Below are 22,603 nucleotides of genomic sequence, written 5' to 3'. Positions count from 1 at the left end.
CAAATATATTTCAGAACCTCAGTGCTAATTTTATTTGACAGCAATTCTTATTAGGTTTGAATTAATTGCCGAACTTACCATGAAACCACCCCAGGTTTGTTGGCCACAAGTCAGGGTAATAACCAGTTTCTGAAATCTGAAAAAGGAAAGTATTGTGGCTGTGGTTTGGCTACTTTGCCACCGCCCAATTTATTGATAACTGGTACTTAAACAAAAGCAGTTTCTATTGAGAGCCTGAAACATCATCTATATGCTAGGAAGAACCTCTCATGCGTCCTTTTTCACAACACAGATATGCTTTTAAGATGGGATAATTTCTGTTTTGCCCACTTACGCCTTGGATAAAGGGGATGTGAATTATCACAATGAAAATGGAATGCATTCGAGGCCCAATGGTTTCCACACCTGTTTTTTGTTGTTTTGTTTTGTTGTTTTAATTTGAACAATATTCTGTCCACTTACATACACAAGAAATACAAAGGGCTAAGAAAAGGTTCACAGCCCACACATCTCTGGAGTGTACAGGGAGCCAAATTTTACCTCTTGAATTCTTTCTGGAGTCCTGTGTCTGAGCACTTTTCTCCTGTTTGAACCTATTGTTGATGTTGGGAATCAAATTACAGTAAGTAGTTGATACCCTTATATCATTTTATTTAAGACTAGGCAAATTTAGACTGGAAGGGCATTAGGGTTACTACCACAACACATATTAATTAAGTAGTCCCCAGGAAGTCACATATCTGTATATAACTACATTAGTCATAGTAATTATGTAAATCCTGTTATATGTCTCAGAAAAGTATAAGTAGAAATATTCCAAAAAAGTTTATAGTTCCAGTAAGATTATATCTAAAGCTAATAATTTGCCATATCTTTTCAAAAATTGTAAACAATAACAAAATAAGATTTTATCATGTCCATTTCTGGAACTCTCAGTGAGTCATTTTGCATGAAAAGTTTACTGAAAAGAGTAAATGTTCATGTCTAAATGACTCTTAGTGGGCTAATTCATTGTGTGAACCGGACCTAATGGATGGCTTATTATATAACTTAGCATAAAAACAATGCATATTTATCAAGTGTATTGTTCAGTTATAATGTGCATGTATGAATGATCCATTGTAGATGATGGGTAATCCTTGACTTATAACCATGATGATTCCAAGTTACAACAGCCTCAAAAAAAGAAAAGAAAAAAAAGATAGACCACCCCTCCTTGATATTATGACCATCCCACTATACCATGATCACATGATCACAATTCAGCAGCTTGACAACCAGCTTGCATTTACAGCATCACATAATCATAGTTTGCAACCTTCCCAGCCGGCTTCCAACAAGCAAAGTCAATTGGGGAAGCTGATTCACTTAATGACCACAGTAATTTACTTATATCTATGGTGATTAACTTAATGATTGCAATGATGGTCATAAAATCAGGTTTGGTCACATGATGACTCTTAACAACCACATTGCTTAGTGAAATTCTGGCCCCAAATATAGTTGCAAATCAAGGATTACCTGTAACAACTACAGATTGAATTATCATTTCATGACAATTCAAACATTCCAGGCTAAATGTATGAACTATTAATTATCAGATGATATATTTAAATATGATTATTCTCCCTGTCCCTTAGGTAACCAAACAGATTGTGAACAATAATTAAACAACTATAAAAGGTATTTTAAAGCATGCTGAATGTGTTGCCCATAAATGAAGTAAAATGCTCCAGCCCTGCTTTGTTTGAAGAGTCCATGCCAATTGCAATCCAGGCCTTTCACTCTGCAGCACTTACACAAGAGAGCAAAGGACCAATATCTATTATTTTGGTATAAAGTCAATAGGACATTCTCTGTCAATTCTTTATCACTGTGAATATGTCTTCTAAATGGACAAATGTACTACCAAAAAGGACCTTTCTCCTCTTCTTTCAATCTGACAAAACAAAACCCTGAACAAAGACTCACCTGAAACTTTCAGCATTCAGAAAAAAGGGAAACAAGCTTTCTACTATGCAAGGGTGACAATAATTCAACACTTGACCTACTCATCCAGTAGGCAGGACATGCTACTGGAAACCCTTCTTCTCTTTCCTGAGCCCTGCCTGATTCGACATTCTTTACCTGTTGTTGTTGATTTTTTTTGGTAGAAGTTAGGTCTATTAGCCAAAATCCATTTATTGAAAGATTTCAGCAGCAATTAATAGTTGTGTTTCTGACACAAGGGAGCACACATATTTTTTAAGACCACTCACTCATACAACTCACATATTGCTCAGTTAGCAAAGGAAAGCTCTAACAATGACTTAACCATATCAGAAATGAGTATGGAAACCAAGCCTAAAGTATATTAAAAAAAACAAAGCAAAGCCAAACCTGTGGACCCAATGTGATGGGAAGAAGAGAGTGTACAAGTTGGCAGTCATTTTCAATCTAGAATTCCTCTAGTCATGTTCAAGAAGCAATTGCAAATGTCTAACATTGTCTGCAAAAGGACTCTTGATATTTTAAAATGGGTTAAGTTTACTTGGTGGCAGAATTCCCTATGATTTAGGTCTTAACTGAATGTCATCAGAACGGCTCCTGAAAAACATATAATGAAAATTCATGCCAAGTATGCTCTTTTTAGAACAGTTTCTAATAGTTCAAGATATGCTAACATGGAGATAGTTTTACCATGGATGCTTTATATGGGTCTTTGTGCACTGTAGCAGAAATTAATAAATAGAAATTAATAAATAAATAAATAAATAGACTTAAGAAATTCTATTATTTCCATAATTATCTTAAGATGTTGACATAATGTCAATGTCCTAACATTATAATTATGTTTCTTCAAGCTGTCATAAGTGAACATTTATTTTCAATCTATTATCTAGTTTTTTTTAAAAAATATGGCAGGATGTTACACTTAAAGATAAATAAAGGTGTTCTTCTTAATCTGCAGGGAACATGTTCTCTTCATACCTCTCGCAATGTAATGGTGACAAAACATATAAGCAAAGAGAACACCTACAGTGTCATCTATTGTGATGATGCTGTAGGTAAAAATAAAATAGCCTTTTGCTTTGCATCACCTCATAACTGTGGCTAGATAACTAACAAATTGCCTTTCCATCACCAGCATTCAAGTGCTCTATGGAACGATAAGATCTTAAGTGCCTTCCTAAAGGCAAAGAGATTAGTGGCATTCTATTCCCTTAGGACCTTAGGTTCTACTCTTATCACTTTTCATGCAATAGAAACCCTTGGCATATCCTCCCAGAAAAGTAGCACAAGGTGGGCTAAATCTTGTTAAGGAAGATGATCCTGTAAATACCCAGGAGCCAAGCTATGGAGAGTTTTAACAATGACAACCAGCACTTTGAAATGGACCTGCAGGCAATTAAAATAGCAATGTACCAATACTATCATTATTGTTAATGTAGAGGAGAGGGAATAGGGCCTTGAGGGATAGGACGAAGAGTCACTGCCAAGGTAATCATGAGGTAATCAAAATCCCCAAGTGTGGCCTAGAAGTCTAATGCATGTAAACATCTCACAGGCCCCTCCCTAGTTCACACAAGGTAAAGGAAGAGAGGGGAGAGATACACTCAGACTTGCAAGGACCTATTACTATAACTTTTTAAAAAAAGTAATATTGATCTTCATGATTTTAGTTGCCTAGTCTGGTCTATCTTGAAGGGCTAACCATTACATTGCTAAATCTGCTAAATTGCCAGCTAGCAAATAAACAGATAGGACAAGTATTCGCTTCCAAGTCACCTTAAAAAGGCAATCCAATATTAAGTGGATGCAGTGGTTTAACTATGAGGTGATCAGGACATGAGTCACTGTTGTCATGGCCTCCTAATCCAAAAAGACCAATAATTGGCACAGCAGCCAAATCTGGGTGAAGGAACTCCTGGCCAGGGCCCCCACCTCCGCTACTAGCAAGTGCCAGAAGGCCAGGAAAATCTTCACATCACGGACCTGCTCCCTTAGAGAAAGACCACATGCAGAGTCAAAGTTAGATCAAGGTTGACCAACCATGAACAAACAGTAAGTTCTTCTTGCAAAGTTTTGATTCATCTGTCCTTCACAGACTGATCATCCCCATTTTATAACTAAAATTGTATCTATCTTTAGTTTGGATTAAACTAGGTATACAAAGAATGCAAGAAATCCTGTAGCCTAACACAAGGAAAGAAATAGCAGAGTAGAAAAACCTAAGCTACAACTTCTTCCTCTTCCTGCAACCTCTTAATTTTCCCTTTACCTATAAATTCTAGTCTCTTCCACTTATATGCTTACATATGTATACTTACCAACATTATCTACTGCTCTATTCTAGATCCACTCTAGTAGTAATTGAGAGGCCAGGTTCACAGAATGCCTCCCTACCTAAGCCTAACATGTATTATTATATGACAATGCTAGTAATATTAAAATAACTTAGACAAATGTAGAAAATAAGTTTTGAGGTTTTCATAGTTTATTTTTATTATGAATTTGTATCTCATAATTATTAAAATTGATTTATGTATTTATTTTTCTCTGTAGATGCCAACATAGGACACTGCTCTAATAATTGGGAAAGGGAATGAATGAGACAAAGTGAAGGAAAAGAAGGATTCAAAGAGTGACTGCATTTGAATAATAAAAAAGGGAATGAGTGTGGAGGATATATGTTAAGCATGTTTAAAAAGCAAGTGCAACAGAAGCTTAGTTTTGTTATTCCCTTAAAATGTTTCCACTGACAAAGAGACATGCCACATATAAAAGTGAACCAGATCCATATCAATAACCATTAATGTGTAGATATAAGATCAGTGACTTAGGTTGCGTATACTTTCTGTGAAACATCTGGATAGAGTGGATCCCAAAACTTATCCTATAGAAATCTGCTTGTCTATCAACATTTTCAATAAAATGATTAGCTTATTGTTCCAGTCCATCAAAGTTGCAATTGATGATCATAAGCCATAGTCGTCTTGCTGGTATTTTACTAAATCTGAAGAATTCATTGCAAATTTGAATATTCTACAGTCTGAATGTAGCTCACATTATTTGAAAAAGTACTGTTAAATCCAACAGTATCGTTGCTGTCAGTATGCTGACTTGGAAAGAAATCTTATTGATTTATTGGGTAGTTATGCTTAAACATGCATGATTTGGAAATAATGACTAATTGGCTTAAATAAAAGCACATTAGTTTAGCAAGCTTGTCGGACAGCTATCCATCTCAATACACAAAAGGCAATTCTTTTACATAGTTGAAAATGTATAAATGATGGAAGATACCAGAATCCTAATTTGGAAATGTTTTTTTAATTAATTGATTATTTACTACAAAATGCTTAAAAGGCATAAGAATTTGCAGCAATTTCTTGGGACAAGTTTTATGAGTCAGTGATCCAGTCAGATTAAGAAACATTCACATTGAATCTCTTTTCTGAAATGAATACAGAATGGTACTATGCCCTCGACACTGAAATAAAATTGTGCTCTAATATTAGCATGGTAGTGGTGTTTGTTTATAGTGCAAATCCTTGAGGAATTGACACAGGACTCTGTTGGCAAGCATAAAATCACAGATTGGGTGTGCACTTAAATGTCTTATGAAATGGTTATTGCCACAGAGAATATCTTGAGTGCAGGCTGGACTTCTACAGTTTAATGCGGAAAAGATTATATCAGGTAAATGGACAACATTTTTTTTCTTTTTCTTTTTATAAAAATTACTTATTCAAACTTTTCAGTTCTGTGATACTGAAGAACAATAAACAGTAAAATAAAAGTAGGCAAAAAGTTTTAAGAAAGGGGGAAAACAATCAAAATCTCTTCCTTTATTTAGAATAGTGAACTACCGTACATAATTTGAAGGTAGTTGTATTTTGGGTACAATAAAATCCAATAAAATAGATTTATCTCTGTACTAGCATAAATATTTATAACATAAGCTAATAAATAAAAATTAATATGATTCCCAGGGTTTTTGTTTTTGTTTGTTTGTTAACATTGAATCCCATTATTGTAGCTTACAGGATAAATCAAATCCCTTCCTAAAAATTATTTGGCTCTACTACTGGACCATCAGCCAACAGACACATAAAAAAAAAAAAAAAGGTTTTTAAATCCTGCATTGATTCTGCTTTTTTTTAAAAAAAGTTATACGTAGGTGTCTCTTCAGCCAGCTTCACATTCAGGAATAAAATACTAAGTTCTATAAGTAAATAATATAGGTCTTAGGTAAATATTATGCAAACTTCATGTTAATATTGACTATTTCTATTCAGAACATACTATCTACTTCAAACAGCCTTGCTTCCTCTCTCTTCTTCATACTTAGCCAACAACAAATCCATGTCTATTTGTGAGAGTAGCAATTCTGTGCAGACTATCAGCACTTTAGCACTTGAATCTCAGTCTCAGACCCCTTGAAACTTATTTTGGGCAGGCAGAGAAATATGGAATATGACAGCATGTAGATGAGCAAGGATATCTGCAGTAAAACCATGCTTTCATTAAATAACAGTTGTCATTTACCTGAATAATCTTATCACCAGGCTGAAGCAGGTTGGATGCTGGCCCATCAGGCTGAACCCTAGTAACAAAGATACCCTACAAGTCAAAAACAACAGAAATTAGACAACTGAGAGCTCACTAAAGGTTTCTGTATAGGTTAAATCAGTGACTGTCATAATACTAATGACCATTACAATAGTTGTAACCAATCTCTTTGCTGATTTCTAAGTTTTCCATAAGCTATAAAGCTGTTGTTCAGGTATACATGTTAATCTATCATTTTATTGAATTGGAAGCCACAACCTCTGAAACTCTCATACAGATGTATGTTTTCTGTGTTGGAATATCTTTCTCAGTCTCTCACAAAATGAATCTTATAGATTTATATCATATTAGCAGTTCCTATATTGACCTGAATAGTATCTTTTGCTATAAAACCAAACAGCATCTACAAAGATCTTTTTAATATTAAATTGTATTCTTGAATTAAGATGCAGAAGAAACAGAATTTCAGGCAATATCTACCGTGTTTCTCATAAAATAAGGCCGGGTCTTATATTTTTTTGAGCCCTGAAAAAACGGCTAGGCCGTCTTTTCGGGGGTGACTTAATTCTCCCCCTTGCATCCTCATCTAGAGCGCCCTGCAGGCAGCTTCGCCACCAGCCGCTCCTAACGGGTGATCATGTCGAAGCGCAGAGAGCTCCCACCAAACACCTTTGCTGCAGACCCAAGACCTTTGGCACCCGCCGCTGTTGCTTTCCCTTCTGCCCATTCTGCCGCCACGTTTGGAGCTGTCGCTTCCGTGTTTGGAGTGCTGCTGCCATTTGGAGTGCCGCCACCATTTGGAGCACCGCCGCCACGTTTGGAGCTGCCGCTTCTGTGTTTGGAGTGCCGCTGCCATTTGGAGCACCACCGCCACGTTTGGAGCTGCCGCTTCCATGTTTGGAGTGCCGCTGCCATTTGGAGTGCCACCGCCATTTGGAGCACCACCATCATGCCACTTCCGCATTTGGAGCTGCCGCCATGTTTGGAGTGGTGGCAGTGCTCCAAATGGCGGTGGTGTTCCAAATAGCGGCAGTGCTCCAAACGTGGAAGCGGCAGCTCCAAACGCAGAGGCAGCTCCAAATGCAGAAGCGGCAGCTCCAAATGGCAGCGGTGCTCCAAACAGCAGTGGTGCTCCAAACGTGGAAGTGGCAGCTCCAAACACGGCGGCGGCATGGGCAGAAGGGAAATCAACAGCGGCGGGTGCTGAAGGTCTTGGGTCTGCCACAAAGGTGCTTGGCAGGAGTAGGGAGCTCTCCGCGTTCTGCCATGATTGCCCATTAGGAGCAGCTGGTGGCAAGGAATTGCTGCCTGCAGGGCGCTCCTAACAGCAAGTCCCCCCGCCCTTCCCCCCATTTTGCATGTTTTAAAATAGGCCTAAATTTGGGGGGAGGGGCTTAATTTCATTTTATGCCTAGAAAACATGCTGGGTCTTCCTATTGGGGGAGGTCGTATTGTTGGAGAAACACGGTATTTAATATATTGTAGGAGATGACCAGGCTGAACCCGAGGTAGGCATCAAATGCAACATCAGTCTTGAGTCCCTTCATGCCTACAAGAGATTTAAGTCCAGCCCACCTTGAATTCTATTGACTCTTATCTACTGCCTATTTGCTCTCAAAATTAGTAGGTCAGATTCCTGCAATAAACCTTTATATTCATTTGAACTGCCTGGACTTTCTGATTTTCCTGTGCTTGACATGTACAATGTTACTAAAGAACAGGCCAAATCTTTCTTATAAACCAAAAATGCTACAAAAATGTTTCCTAAGTTTCATGGGAATTGAAAATACATATTGAAATAATAAGAAAAAGTAAAAATCTGTTTATCTCATTACTGTCTCATTGCTCTAAGAATGTACATTATGATATGGACCTTCCCATTTGTTTAAATGCTGCTAGTGGATAAATACAAGCACTTGTCTTAATACAATGTTACAGATGCATCAAAAAGCGTTAATGCATATGTATTGTATGTATGTATGCAACATCGCTTTCAACAAAGATTCTAAATGCATAATTGAATGAAAGACAATAGTTAAAGAACCAAAAACATTTGCGAAGAAAATATATGAAATTATTAAAGGCAGATTAACCATAAAGAAATAGCAGTTAATTATTTCACCCAAGGGCTGTATGTTTCAAATTCCAAATGGCCTATTAAAGATTGGGCTGTGGTGGCGCAGTGGTTAGAGTGCAGTACCACAGGCTACTTCTGCTGCCTGCTTGCAATTTGGCAGTTCAAATCTCACCAGGCTGAAGGTTGATTCAGCCTTCCATCCTTCTGAGGTGAGTAAAATAAGGACCCAAATTGTTGGGGGCAATATACTAACTCTGTAAACTGCTTAGAGAGGGCTGTAAAGTGGTATATAAGTTTAACTGCTATTGCTATTGAAAACTCTTAAATTTTTGAAAATGCAATTTATTACCTTATCAGAAGGTTTGAATGGATTTCCTTGGCCGCTTATTCCTCCACTGATACTAAATCCAAGTCCTGGATTCTTCTCTATCCTTACACAAAACTATATATAAAAGATACAGAGTTATGACTGTATTCTTGCATTATGCCGATAATAAGTATAAGTGCTGCACTCAATATTGTGCTGTAATTACTTTAGTAAGACTGATTTTGGTGACTTTATTCATCATTTCAGAAAATATTATTCCTAGAATAATTCTGTGCATTGAAAGAGAGAGAGAGAGAGAGAGAGATGGCTAAGATTTCTGTATTTCTCTACACTATGTATTTCTAGCTTTCATTAAAGAAATAAGGATGATTATATATATATATATATATATGATGGCCAAATGGCCATATATATATATTTTCTTAAGTTTTCGCTGGTATTTATATGTATGGTATTCAGCTCTGTTCGGGTATAATGACATGGGAAAATACCCGAACAGAGCTGAATACCATATATATATATATTTTCTTAAGTTTTCGCGGGTATTATATGTATGGTATTCAGCTTTGTTAGGGTATTTTCCCATGTCATTATAGTTGTGCTTTTAAAGTTGTAGCAACGTTTTGGCAGAATCTCATCTGCCATCATTAGGCTTCTGTATAGTACTCGTCAGATGAATACTATACAGAAGCCTGATGATGGCAGATGAGATTCTGCCAAAACGTTGCTACAACTTTAAAAGCACAACTATAATGATGTAGGAAAATACCTGAACAAAGCTGAATACCATACATACATACATACATACATACATACATACATACACATATACATATACATATACATATATGTATGTATGTATGTATGTATGTATGTATGTATATGTATACTGGGTCTCATTACAGGTGGAGACGAAACAGCATATGGGGGGAGGTTCAAAAATTATCCATCTGGTGCTTACAAAACAACCTGCACCTGAAATCAGCAAGACAAAGGAGATGGCGTTAGACTTCAGAAGAAGAGAGGGGAACCTGTCCCTCTTTATATCGAGGGGGGCTGTGTGGAGAGAGTTTCTTCCTTTAAATTCCTGGAAGTCTACCTCAGTAAAGATCTCACCTGGAAAATCAACACAACCCAGATGGCCAGAAAGACCCAACAGAGGCCTACTTTTTCAGGATCTTGAGAAAAAACAAAGTGGAACAACAACTGATAACCTCCTTTTACTGGTCCACAATAGAAAGCATCCTCACTCACTGCATTACGGTGTGGTATGCTGGCTTGATAGCCGCGATGGAAAGACACTACAGAAGGTGGTGAGCCTAGCACACAATATTGTGGGCTGTCCCCTGAAATCACTAGATGACATTGCTAGGGCTCGTTGTCTTAGAAGAGTGAGGAAAATCATCAGGGAGGACTCACACCCTGGTCAGCACTTCTTTATTGTCTTACCATTGGGAAGTAGATATAGAAGCATAGGCAACTGCACAAACAGGCTGAAAAATAGTTTTTATGCGTGGGCTGTCAGACTCCTGAATGGAAATAACCTTACAACAACATAGTACGACTGACTTGCGGGGCCAGTGCGACGTGCAATAAGTTCACATAGTACAATAGGATTGTGTGTTTGTTAGTAGGATTCACTGGGTTAGGGATTTTCTGTCTTCACTGTGAATTGTATTGTGCACGAAGGGAGGCTCAGCCAATCTCATTGTACACATGTTGTACTCTGACAATAAAGGTTTGAATTGAATTGAATCATCCTTATTTCTTTAATGAAAGCTAGAAATACATACAATGTAGAGAAATACAAAATTCTTAGCCATTAAGAGCAAAGGAAGTACAAAACTCAACATTCTTAAAACTCTGGAACATTCCTTTCCCTAATGAAGCATTTCAAAACCTGTTCCAGGGCTTTTCTTTTTTGAGGTTCAGCAATTTGCAGGGGAAAAAACACAATCTTCTGAACTAAAAGAAGTGCTGGTTTGGAGGATTTACTTTGGAATGTGTAAAACCCTATCAGAATTGCAAATAATATTCTAGATTTCTGAAGGAGTTTTACACATTACTTTCAGAAACTGTGCTTGCACAGTGTTCAGTGCTAACCTTGAATTTCTTGTTAAAGAAAGCTAGACAAAGGTTGCGTCCTCAACCAGATCCTTGGTGTGAAACTTCTCTGTGATATATCACTTTGACCTTCCCTCAAATTCTTTTAACAATTCTTTTACCCACATGGTATTCTGCAACACACTCACCTGTTCTGGATAACCATCCATACTCCTCTGCCCTTTAGTTTGGATGACACACCTCCCTGCTTGTGGTGCCCGAGAGCTCTGAGATGGGATCTGTATTGGCAATGGTGGCTGATACTGCTGGATTGTTACTTTGTTCATGTTGCCCTCATATGGCTGCTCTCGACTACGATGCTGTAGACTTTGTGATCCCATCAGAGTCTGAATATGGCTACCTGCCTGTGTATAATATCAATCCATTAGGCCAATAATGTGTACAATCACAAAAAGCAATACATGAAATTTTATAGTAATACAAATCTTATCTTAGTCTTCAAAGGTCAAGTGTTAACTCTAGTTGCAAATAGCTATAATTAAAAATAGTGTCATGCATTTATTCATTTAAAACATTCAACTACACTTGAAGCTGTTTTTACTAATGTGTTCATTTCCCCTCAAGAAAACTGATATTTTTACCATTGTTCCATGAAAATATTTGTGTGATATCATGTGACTGTGACTTTTTCATGCCAGCTTCCCTATTAATGGCTGTGAAGGCCATAAAAGGTGATCATATGACTGTGGGATGCTGTGACTATTCTAAATGTGACCATTGTAAATGTGCACCAGTTGCCAAGCGCCTGAATGTGTGAGGAATACTGCAATGTCTACAAGTTGAAAGATCGGTCATAAACCTACTTTTGGGGCCATTCTAACTTTGGATAGATACTGAACAAGCAGTTGGTAAACAAGGACTACCTGTATATCACACATATCAATACAATTAGGATCATTTTACCTTTCATGAATTATTTCATGCAATATTCATATATGGTGCTGCAAGTCTGGAAATCAGGATTTTATAAAGATAATTAATAATACATAAAAGGGTTATTATGAAATTTTGATTTTAAAACTTGAAGTACCATTTTTGAATAATGTAAATTCTGGAAGATATCTGGCTTACATTTGAATTACTAGGAATTTTAATTTGTTTTGAGTGTGCATTCTAAGTTTAACTTTTTAAAAAGATTTTGAAGTTAGATGGTCTGTACATTTGACATTTTTAGCTAGTAAAGCAGAAATAAGTTACTCTGGGTCAAATGCAATGAGAAGAAATAAGCTCTGCTAATATTGCGTGCTAAATAATTTTTTCAATTCATTTTCTCACCTGTTTAATAATTCATTTTGCAAATCTTTATTTTACTTTAATTTAGATATCCTGATAGAATCTATTGAATAAATGATATAAAATCCTTTTTTCCCAGAAAAACAAAGTGAAATAGTCTGATTGAAAGAATACCTTTTATTGTTTCCACTGATCTTATTTATACTGTCTGTATTCTTTTACTAAATAATTCTATGTGCAAACTTGCACTCTTTAATTGACACTACTTTTCAAATTATTGTCAAATAGTATAACAAATATTGTATTGAATAGATTATGTCATGGGACTAATAAATTAATAAACAGCATAAATAAAAATGTAAATGCTAGTAATCATGATTATGATTAGTTATGAAATTAGAAAAGGATGAAATAAATCGTGAGCTTTCTTTCCAAATCCCTTTCTTTAAATGTACCTTCCCATTTCACATCCATACACAGGAATATGTATTATGATTAGGCCAGACCCATCATCTTCCAGCATCTTTTTCTCAAAGTCATTCCTTGAAAGCAGGAAATTCTCCTATTACTGTTCCCTTGCAACTTCTATTTGGAGACATGTTATTCCTAATGTGGTGACATCAGGGGTGGGATTCTACCTGGTCGGTCCGGTTCTATAGAACTGGTTGTTATGATTCTGCCCAGTTTGGAGAACTGGCAAATTGCACAACTGGCTGGCACCTCCCTCCACTCCCCACCCATTCACTCCTTACCTGGCATCCCCGCCATCCAACTTGCCTGTGTTAGCCTAATTTTTGGTAAGTTGCTATTTTTCCTTTTATTTTCTGACCATCAGCTGTCCCAACTATCAGCTGTGCCAGGAGATTTAGATTAGCTAGAAAGCAAGAAATCCTTGGATTTCTTGCTTTCTAGCTAATCTAAAAGCAGAGCTGAACCTTCCTTAGGACTGAAGCTTCTATTTTCAGTGCAGACTCAGATAGCAAATTGCAGAATGATAGATCTCTAAGTGAATCTGTGATTCTGGGAGCAACTCAATCTGCCTGCCTACTTTGCCTGATTTTGGATAAAAGTTGCCCCTTTTTAATAAAAAAAATCAATATTTACATAATGATGTGTTGTGAATTCATTTTGTGAGTTTGCTTACTAACAAATTTAATGAGTTTGCTTGCAAGCAAATTTTATGAGGCAGACTCAGGTAGCAGATTGGTAGATCTCTAAGTGAATCTGTGATTCTGGGAGCAACTCAATCTGCCTGCCTGCTTTGCCTGATTTTAGGTAAAAGTTGCTCTTTTTTAAAATAAAAAATCAATATTTACATAAATATTAACAAACAAGCCATGCCCACCCAGTCACATGACCACCAAGCTACACCCACAAATTAGGCCATGCCCACATAACCGGTTGTTAAGAAATTTGAATCCCACCCCGGGTGACGTGACTGGTCCTTGACAGATATTTTCTTAACAATTTATCCAGTGTACTCTTCAAGCCACCTAAATTAGTTATCATATTGCTTTCTGGTAACAAATGTTACAGATTTAGCTTAGTGTGGTTATTGTATCAGGGCTACGATTAATGTTAAACACTTTAATTTGAATTCATTCACCATGTTGAATTCTAATTTCAAACCATGGCCAAGATGGAATTAATGCAAGTGACAATATAATATTTAACCATGTTTAAATCCAACTGAAAAATGTGCAGTGGAGAAAGCTCATGACACTATAATCAGTTCCTAGATTCTCATTTTTCATTTTGAGATCACTGGCAAGTATCAGATTAAGTTAATACATTTTTATAATTTCAGCATTCATTGTTTGTGATATATGTTACCTTTTTAGCGACAGTTTCTGGTGGTACATCTCGCCTTCCAAGGGGATATGGATTCCATTGGTTGCCAGAAGAAATATCTTCCTGTCCATTGTCTAAAATGCTGCTTTGTTGTGATGGGGTCTATTTTTAAAATATTGATAATTACTTAGTCAGAGCAATGCAAGCAACTCTTTTTGATTTACTAACAGTTACTTTATAACTGTGTAGACACAATACATATCTTGGAGTTTACTAATTATGCACACACATAAATATCAATATATATGTACTTAGATACATGTATTAAAGATAATGTACTTTTATAGGTTGCTAAAAATTGAACAAAGACCTTAATGGACTTCCAAAGAATATGTAAAAGATTCCAATATCAGAATATTACCACTGTTTACATATGTTTAAGATAAAAGGCTTGGCTTCTATTTCTAAATACTTTATAACAGGCATTCATACTATCCGAATGTAAAAAAATGATCACATTTTTTCTCCCATCCAAAATTTAATGTTAGAATGCATCTATAATTATTTTAAGATGCCCAATGTCACTGTATCAGTGAGCTTGGTGACAGATAAATGAATGAATGAATAAATAAGTAAATAAGGATTAAACAGGTAGTCTTCAGTTTATGATCACAACTGAACCAAAATTTGTTAAGTGAGACATTTTTAAATGAGTTTTGCCTGATTTTATGATCTCTCTTGCCTCAATTGTTAAGTGAATCACTGCAGTTGATAAGTTAGTAATTTGGTTGATAAGAGAATGTGGCTTCCCCATTAATTTTTCTTGTCAGAAGTTTGCAAAAGGTTATCGCATGACCTTGGGACGCAACAACGGTCATAAATATGAATCAGTTGACAAGCATCTGAATTTTGATCACATGACCCTGGGGATGCTGTAAAGGTCGTAACTGTGAAAAATGGTGTCAAGCCCGAAATTGACATAAGTGTAGCCATTTTAGTTAGTCTTAGTATATATTCTTTTTCTTACTTTCTCTGTGGTAGTCATGGGGGGAAGGGTTTCGGGCTTGACACATTCCTAAGGGGGGAGGAGTGGAGATAAAGAGAGATGTTTTGGCTAGATGATCTTTCTTCCCATGGGAAACGAGCTGTTCTTGCTAAGGTCCCTTGAGGTGGAGATTTATGACATCAAGCAACATTAAATTACTTCTATTGGAGAATGTGACTTATGGGCATTGTTTCTAACTTGTAATATTGTGGGGTAATTCCAGGTTGTGTCAGATCCAGAATTACCATGGACTTTGCTAATTTGATTCTTTCCTAAATAAATCTTTTTGAAGATGGACTTTGCATTTTTCTTTTTAAATGGATTTCATCACTTGGAAACCTGACAAATGGTCATTAAATCACTTTTTTTCAGTTGTAACTTTGGTCACTAAATGAACTCTTGTAAGCTGTGGACTACCATAACAATATAATCTTTGTGGTCCCATAGTAACTTTTATGTTAGAAATATGAAAGGACTGGTTTAAGTAGAGGAAGAATTTTAGAAAAAGAGATTATATGACATCCATTATGATAGTGAATAATTTCTGTATTTAAAGATTGAGTTATTAATTTTAGATGTACCAAGGAAACAACCATCTTGCAGAACCTTAATACTGTTACTGTAATATAGTATAATGTTTCTAATGTCCAGAAAATAAAAGCATTCGGAGTCAGATATACTGACCTTTTACTGCATTTGTCTATATGAAAACATAAAGTTCAGAATGATAAAATAATCATAGGAAAAATAATCATATACTCCTGATTAAAAACATCATAAAAGAACTGAATGAACTTTACCAGAGTCAAACTTTTTTTGCAGTAGAATTTTACATATCAGAAAAAAAGTCTCCCAGTGATTCTTTGTAAAATATTTAATTAAGAAACTACACATTGGTAGAAACTGCCAACCAAATGAACCTTGAAAAGATACAACTGCTTTAGTTTGAAAATTTTGTAATACTTTTTAAAAATGCCTTTAAATTTTTCCTAACTTTAATGAATCTTTAATGAATAAATTTTCATTAGAGAATTTTACATGGAGACTTGATCGCCATTTTATTAAATGAACTTTTTAATCAAGGAATGTCCAGTTCACAGGAAGATCAACAGACAATTGAAATTAATGATTAGTTTAAACTACTCATAGTTTTACCAAAACATCTTATTATGCATATTTTGATTGCTTGTAAAGAAGCAATCAAATGCTTTTTAATAACTCACTCATTTCCTTTCTTTTGTTATAAATATTCTTGGCATTATTAGACTTACTAGGCCAAGGCAAATAAATATGCACATATTTTATACTTTCAAGGTGGGGACAGGAATCATAAATAAGTCAAATCCTGTAAAGATTCTAGTAAATTTCTAATCCAAAGCAAATCCTATGCCATTATTCTAGAACATCTCACTGTATGTTTGGGAACATGCCTTAAGCAATACAGTCTGGCATGAATCAGTGACTGTATTTAGGAATAACGACATCCAATTTCATTTTAAGTGGGTAAACAAGAGCTTGTAATGGGATATATGCATTCTTACACGGCATACCCAAACAGTTAAATTTAAGGAACAATTATTCCAATTTCAAGTTCATAGGTAGAAATGCAAAATCAGCTCAATGATAAAAAAGAAGATATATATATATCAATGGGGAAAATTGAAGTATTATAGTTATTTCAATGCCAAGACCCACTAGCTTGTTTCAGTGATGTCCAACCCCCTTTCATACACTGAGAGAGAAAAAACCATGCACCTGCTGACAACAGGTAGTTCTTTAAAAAAGAAAAGAAATAAAATGAAAGTATATTATTAATGTTGCTAATTCTAGAAAGCACAAAGAGAGGGATCAATATCATAAGTAACTGCAGTGATGCAAAGTGGATAAGGATCAAAATGTGCATTGCGATATCATGATGCAAGTCCCATTACTTGCGTAATTTTGTCCAGTGTCAGGATACAGGTACAAAAAGAATACTTTATAATTTGGTTTAGTTAATTCATATCCTCTGTTCAGAACATCTTTTGCCCATTTGTGCGCATTTAACTTGAACAAGTGAAAAGTATTTTGAATCTTATATTTTAGAATACCACTTACAAAATCAGGAGCCTATTTCTTTCTGCCAAAGAAACTGACTGAATTAATTTGAACTTTATTCAGAACTTTCTGTAAAATGTTGTGGGATATAACCCATCTGGATTTTTAAATACACATGGGGTTAGATGCAACATATAGCTAACTCTACAACAGTTTACATACAGAAACACACAAATACAGTAAAAGATGTGAGCAGGACATACATCTGACATTTCTCTTGAGTTAAAGTTGTAAGCTACTCTTAATCAGGAATCTAGTGTCTGTAGATTTTGAATACTGAAATGCTACCTTAAATTAAATGAATTTGTAATGAACCTTTGGTAGTAACTTTAGGTATATGAATGGTACTAATGCCCCTGACATCTCTAAACATTGACAACATGAAACATACATAACTCTTTGATTTTTCTGGTTAACATATGGAGTTCTGTACATCAGTCTGCAAGAGAAGAGCAGAAAGCAGCATGACAAAGATGTGGTGAGCCAAATTACTTGGAGAAGAAGAGAGGTCACAGGGGCAAATTAGGTTTAACTTCACTTTTTGGGTCGCTTTTGGAATACAAGCATGAATAATAGAAATGAGCTAAAACGGGAGATGGTATGGAGGAGTATTTATTATGGAGACTTTGATATGTGAAAGCTATCTCATACTTACTTTCGGTAGAGGTAGCTCTTGATGCATTTGGCTTTCAAATTTAGATTTAGTCTGCAAGTTTAATGTCATGCTTCTGCCCGCATGCATTGCTGACAAACCTCCAGAGCGCAGCATGCCAAGGTTAACAGTGTTGTGTTTATAAGCAGCAGTCTGAGTAGAGGAAATAACAATCACGTGACGAGATATGAACACACATGCTTATTCAGAAAACATACTGCACATAGTCTCAATTAAAGCAAACAAACAATACCAAGAAATAAGGAGCTTATTTATGCATGCACTATAAGACAGAAGCACAGGGAGTGCTAGTTGTACATAAAATGGTTACAGTACCATAAAAAGACACTGACATAAAAAAGCAAACTTCATACCAATGGTCTCTAAATCATAGTTAATATACAAAACCAAGTTAACTTTGTGAGGAAGGAAACACTGAGGTGCTTTATTTACCTCTTTACAATAAAATATCATGTATCATCTCAGAAACTAAATAAATTGGAAAGAAAATGCAGGAGGTCCCGAGCACTCTGAGAAAGAAAAATCGAACCACCAAATTTGGGGGAAGAAAAAAAGTTTTAAAGGCAAATAAAATAATACTTGTTTGTGAATATGCTTAACCACACCAAAACATGATGAGGCTGGATATTTGAATTTTTCACAACTGAGATATTAGTTGCTCAGTAATCCCAAGAATTGAATTTCACACAGAACACAAGACAACATTTATTAAACTTGCTCACAAGCTGTATCTTAAAATTGATTTTACTCAACATACTGCTATATATTGGAATGTACAGTATATTATTTCTGTGTCAAGTATGACAAATACATACTGGCAAGAGATTATGCATTATATATTACCTAGAATTTAATTTAGACAAATGACAGAGATCCTAACTTACTCCATTCCCATTAGGTCTCCAAACAGATGACACTGATTTAACATATGCAGGTAATCCTCTAATTATTATAATGGAGGTCATCACAGTCATAAGTTGTGCTGGTCATAAATTAGCCACCCACATTACCAACCTGATTTTACAACCTTTTTTTGCAGTGTTGTTTAGTGACTACCACAGTCATTAAGTGACGCCTACAGTCATTAAGCAAACACTGAGGTTGACAAGTGAACACTGTGATCATTAAGCAAACCAATGATTCACTATGGCTGGTTTTACCAAAAACCAGAAATGCTGGTTTTCAACACAACTATTGAAAAATGCAGTCATGCAGTAGTGGGATTCAAAAAATTTTATTACCGGTTCTGTGGGCGTGGCTTGGTGGGCCTGGCAGGGGAAGGATACTGTAAAATCTCCAGTCAGAGGTGGTATTTACTAGTTCTCCAAACTGCTCAAAATTTCCGCTACTGGTTCTCCAGAACTGGTCAGAATCTGCTGAATACCACCTCTGTGGTCATGTGACTTTAGGATGTGGCAAACAGCCATAAAGGAGGGCCAGTTGCTGAGTGCCCAAACTGTGATCACATGCACGTGGTTTGGCAACTTTGAATCTGGGTCATAGGTACTCCTAGTGTGGTCCATCATAACTTCAAACAGTTGCTAAGTGACCAGTCATAAGTCAAGGACTACCTGTACTAAATAGTAATAGGCAGAAATGCTGACACATAAGAGAATTCTTGTCTGACAGCTGAAATATAATCAAATGCTAATGTTATCTTAGTGTATAGGGAAAGGTATGCCTAGTAATATTGAGAAGAAAAGGTGATTTGGACCATGAGGAGGTGCTTATCTAACATGTATTGGCAGCTCTTTAAAGCAGCTGCATCTTTCTTGGTGTCCATAGGCAATCCCCGAAGCCAGTTCACCTGGTAGCCAGTATAACTCCAGAAAGCAGTCCATTTCTGCATGTACTGCTGCATCCTGGACCAGCTGTAAGTTTCCAATGCTATGTATATATGTACATATGTTTTTATTTATTTAAAGTATGTATAAGCAGTCCCATGTCCAATATTTTGGATTAGTCTATTTGTCAGGTGATTAGGGCAGGATTACAGGTAGTCCTCCACTAACAACTACTACTGAGTCCAAAATTTCTGTTGTTAAGCAAGGCAGTTGTTAAATGTGTTGTGCCCCATTTTACAACCCTTGTTGCCACAGTTATTAAATGAATCACTGCAGTTGTTAAGTAAGTCATGTATTTGTTAGCACATCTGGCTGCCCACATTAACTTTGCTTGTTAGAAGCCAGATGGGTGGGTTACAAATGATGATCGCATGACTCCAGGACAAGGCAATTTTCATAAATACATGCCAGTTGTCAAGTACCTGAAGTTCGACTACGTGACCATGGAGATGCTGCAATGGTTGTGTAAAAACTGGTTGTAAGCGTGAAAACTGATCATAAGTCATTTTTTTCAGTGCTATTGCAACTTTGAACAGTCTCTGAACGAACGGCTGTATATTGAGGACTACCCGTATCCAAAGGGTCTTCCAATCTAGGATTGAGTGCAACTGATGCACAAGATGAATATGTGTCAAGGCGGGGGGTTGAATTTTTTTACTACCGGTTCTGTGGGTGTGGCTTGGTGGGCGTGGCAGGGGAAGGATACTGCAAAATCCCCATTCCCTCCCCACCCCACTAACCTGCTTTTCAGCTCTGTTCTCCTGTGCAGGGCAACAAAAGAAGACCCAGCCAATCAGCTGGGACTCAAGAGACAGAGAATAAATGGGGGCGGGGCCAATCAGAGATGGTATTTGCCAGTTCTCTGAACTACTCAAAATTTCCACTACCGGTTCTCCAGAACTGGTCAGAACCTGCTGAATACCACCTCTGCTCCCCACCCCACTAACCTGCTTTCCAGCTCCGTTCTCTTGTGCAGGGCAACAAAAGGAGACCCAGCCAATCAGTTGGGACTTGGGAGGCAGAGAATAGATGGTGGCGGGGCCAGTCAGAGGTGGTATTTGCTGATTCTCCGAACTACTAAAAATTTCCGCTACCGGTTCTCCAGAACTGGTCAGAACCTGCTGAATATCATCTCTGGTCAAGGTCCTTGATAGATAGATAGAGGAAGGGCCTAGGTGCAAATATCCACAATTCCGGTGAGGATTCAGTGCATTCCTCCCCTTAACCACTAACCTCTAGACATGTACCCAGGATGACAGCATCACATAGAAATTTTAAGTACTGCTAAAAGCCTTCTATCTAATGTCATATTTATATAGCAATATCTCTTCTTTTTAAAAGAAACAGAAATGCCAAATTATATTCATTCATATGCACATTAAAAGAAAAATAAAACAAACTAACCAAAGAATAATGTTCACAGCTTGCTAGAGCCAATTCTTTTTCCTTTGCTTTTCCCTAGCATTCAGATTTAGGATTGACATCAATCTTAAATCTGAGCCTTTTAGCAGCATGTAGCAAAACAAAAAAACAAAAAACAAACCTCAAGAAATACAATATTCATTTTTCTTTTTGCATTCTGAGCTCTCTTTCTGTGTTCTCTAAACTAATGCCCTTTTTCCAGGAATTAGAATATGAACTTTGATTCATTGAAGCACATTTTTGAGAAACTACTTTGAATTATATTTTTTCCACTATTAATCTCCTTGTCTTCCATGCTCCTATGTGAGATTGCAATTAATTTGAGCATAGGAAAATAACTTTATTATAACTGATTGTGGGTTAAAAATTTAGTCACTTATTTAAGCACATAAGTTTCTTTTTTTAAAAAAGGACCAAGAGACTTCAGGCAAGCAATGTGGAAAACAAATGTGATGAAAAATATAATTGAAATCATAACATCATTATCTTAAACTTTTTTGTGATGAGGTGGCATATGACAGCCAGTCTGGTGTAAGGTTAAGGTGATGGGCTAGAAACCAGGAGCCTGTGAATTCTAGTCCTGCTTTGCGCATGAAAGCCAGATAGGTGACTTTAGGTCAGTCACTCTGACTCAGCCGAATCAACCTCTCATATGATTATTGTAGTGGAAAAAAATAGGAGGAGGAAGGAGTACTAGGTATGTTCGCGGCTTTGAATTACTTTTAAAGTAATAAAGGTGGGATAAAAAAATCTAATGAATAAATATATACATACAGTAAAGATGATGCTTCTCATCTCAGAGGAAAGCTATTCTATCAAAGGATACAGCTCCATGTCCATAAAAATATGAATAGTACGAGTGATATACTGCAATATTTACTTATCATATTTAGCCATTTACATAATTTTAATTCCTTGTTGATGTAATGAATACAAGGAACAACTTTGAGGACCAGAGGAAGAGATATAACTATAGTTAGATAAAAGAAATTTGAGTCCAGAGAAGAACTGTATCTTCAGGAAATGTCTCACACAAAGTGCTTCCTATTTCTGATAAGATAAAGGAAGAGAGAAGGAAAGCGCATTTAAAGTTGAAAGATTCTGTTTCTATAATCTTATAATAAAAGGAATGTTAGTTCAAGTCCCATCTTAGCTATGAAAGACAGCTGGGTAACCTTGGCCCAGTCACTTTCTCTTAGCCCTACCTACCTCACAGAGTTTTTGTTATAGGGGAAATAGGAAGAGGAAGATATGCTGGATATGTTTGCCATTTTAACTTATTTGTAAAAATAATAAAAGGTGGGATACAAATAAATAAATACATTAGCATGCATGGTCTATCTTGAAGACTTGACAAGTTTTCCACTGCTGTGGGGTGGGCAGCGGTTGGTATGCTGCTCATTCCTCTGCCAAT

At 36.3% G+C, this 22,603-nt stretch overlaps 1 protein-coding gene across 7 annotated transcripts in view; it reads right to left on the bottom strand.

The window, feature by feature from the left end:
- Positions 1-22,603, bottom strand: part of LRRC7 (leucine rich repeat containing 7) — a 197,538-nt gene that overhangs the window by 6,853 nt on the left and 168,082 nt on the right. For 4 of the 7 annotated variants that reach the window (XM_026665686.2, XM_026665685.2, XM_087960464.1 and 1 more), the window contains 5 exons: positions 17,906-18,055; positions 14,151-14,270; positions 11,213-11,428; positions 8,982-9,074; positions 6,532-6,606 (listed from right to left, as the gene is read on the bottom strand). In XM_026665686.2, coding sequence (XP_026521471.1) covers positions 6,532-6,606; positions 8,982-9,074; positions 11,213-11,428; positions 14,151-14,270; positions 17,906-18,055 — 654 coding nt within the window. Of the gene's footprint in view, positions 1-78; positions 137-1,560; positions 2,587-6,531; positions 6,607-8,981; positions 9,075-11,212; positions 11,429-14,150; positions 14,271-17,905; positions 18,056-22,603 lie in introns of those variants that run through there. The other 3 variants (XR_015748611.1, XM_087960465.1, XM_087960466.1) reach the window with 2 other exon arrangements.

The sequence above is a fragment of the Notechis scutatus genome, chromosome 3 (genome assembly GCF_049901735.1).
Source record: "Notechis scutatus isolate UNSWTSFEM ecotype Mainland chromosome 3, rNotScu1.2, whole genome shotgun sequence".
Classification (NCBI taxonomy): domain Eukaryota; kingdom Metazoa; phylum Chordata; class Lepidosauria; order Squamata; family Elapidae; genus Notechis; species Notechis scutatus.
Note: the sequence above shows the minus strand (reverse complement) of the source record. Positions and strands in the feature narration are given on the sequence as shown.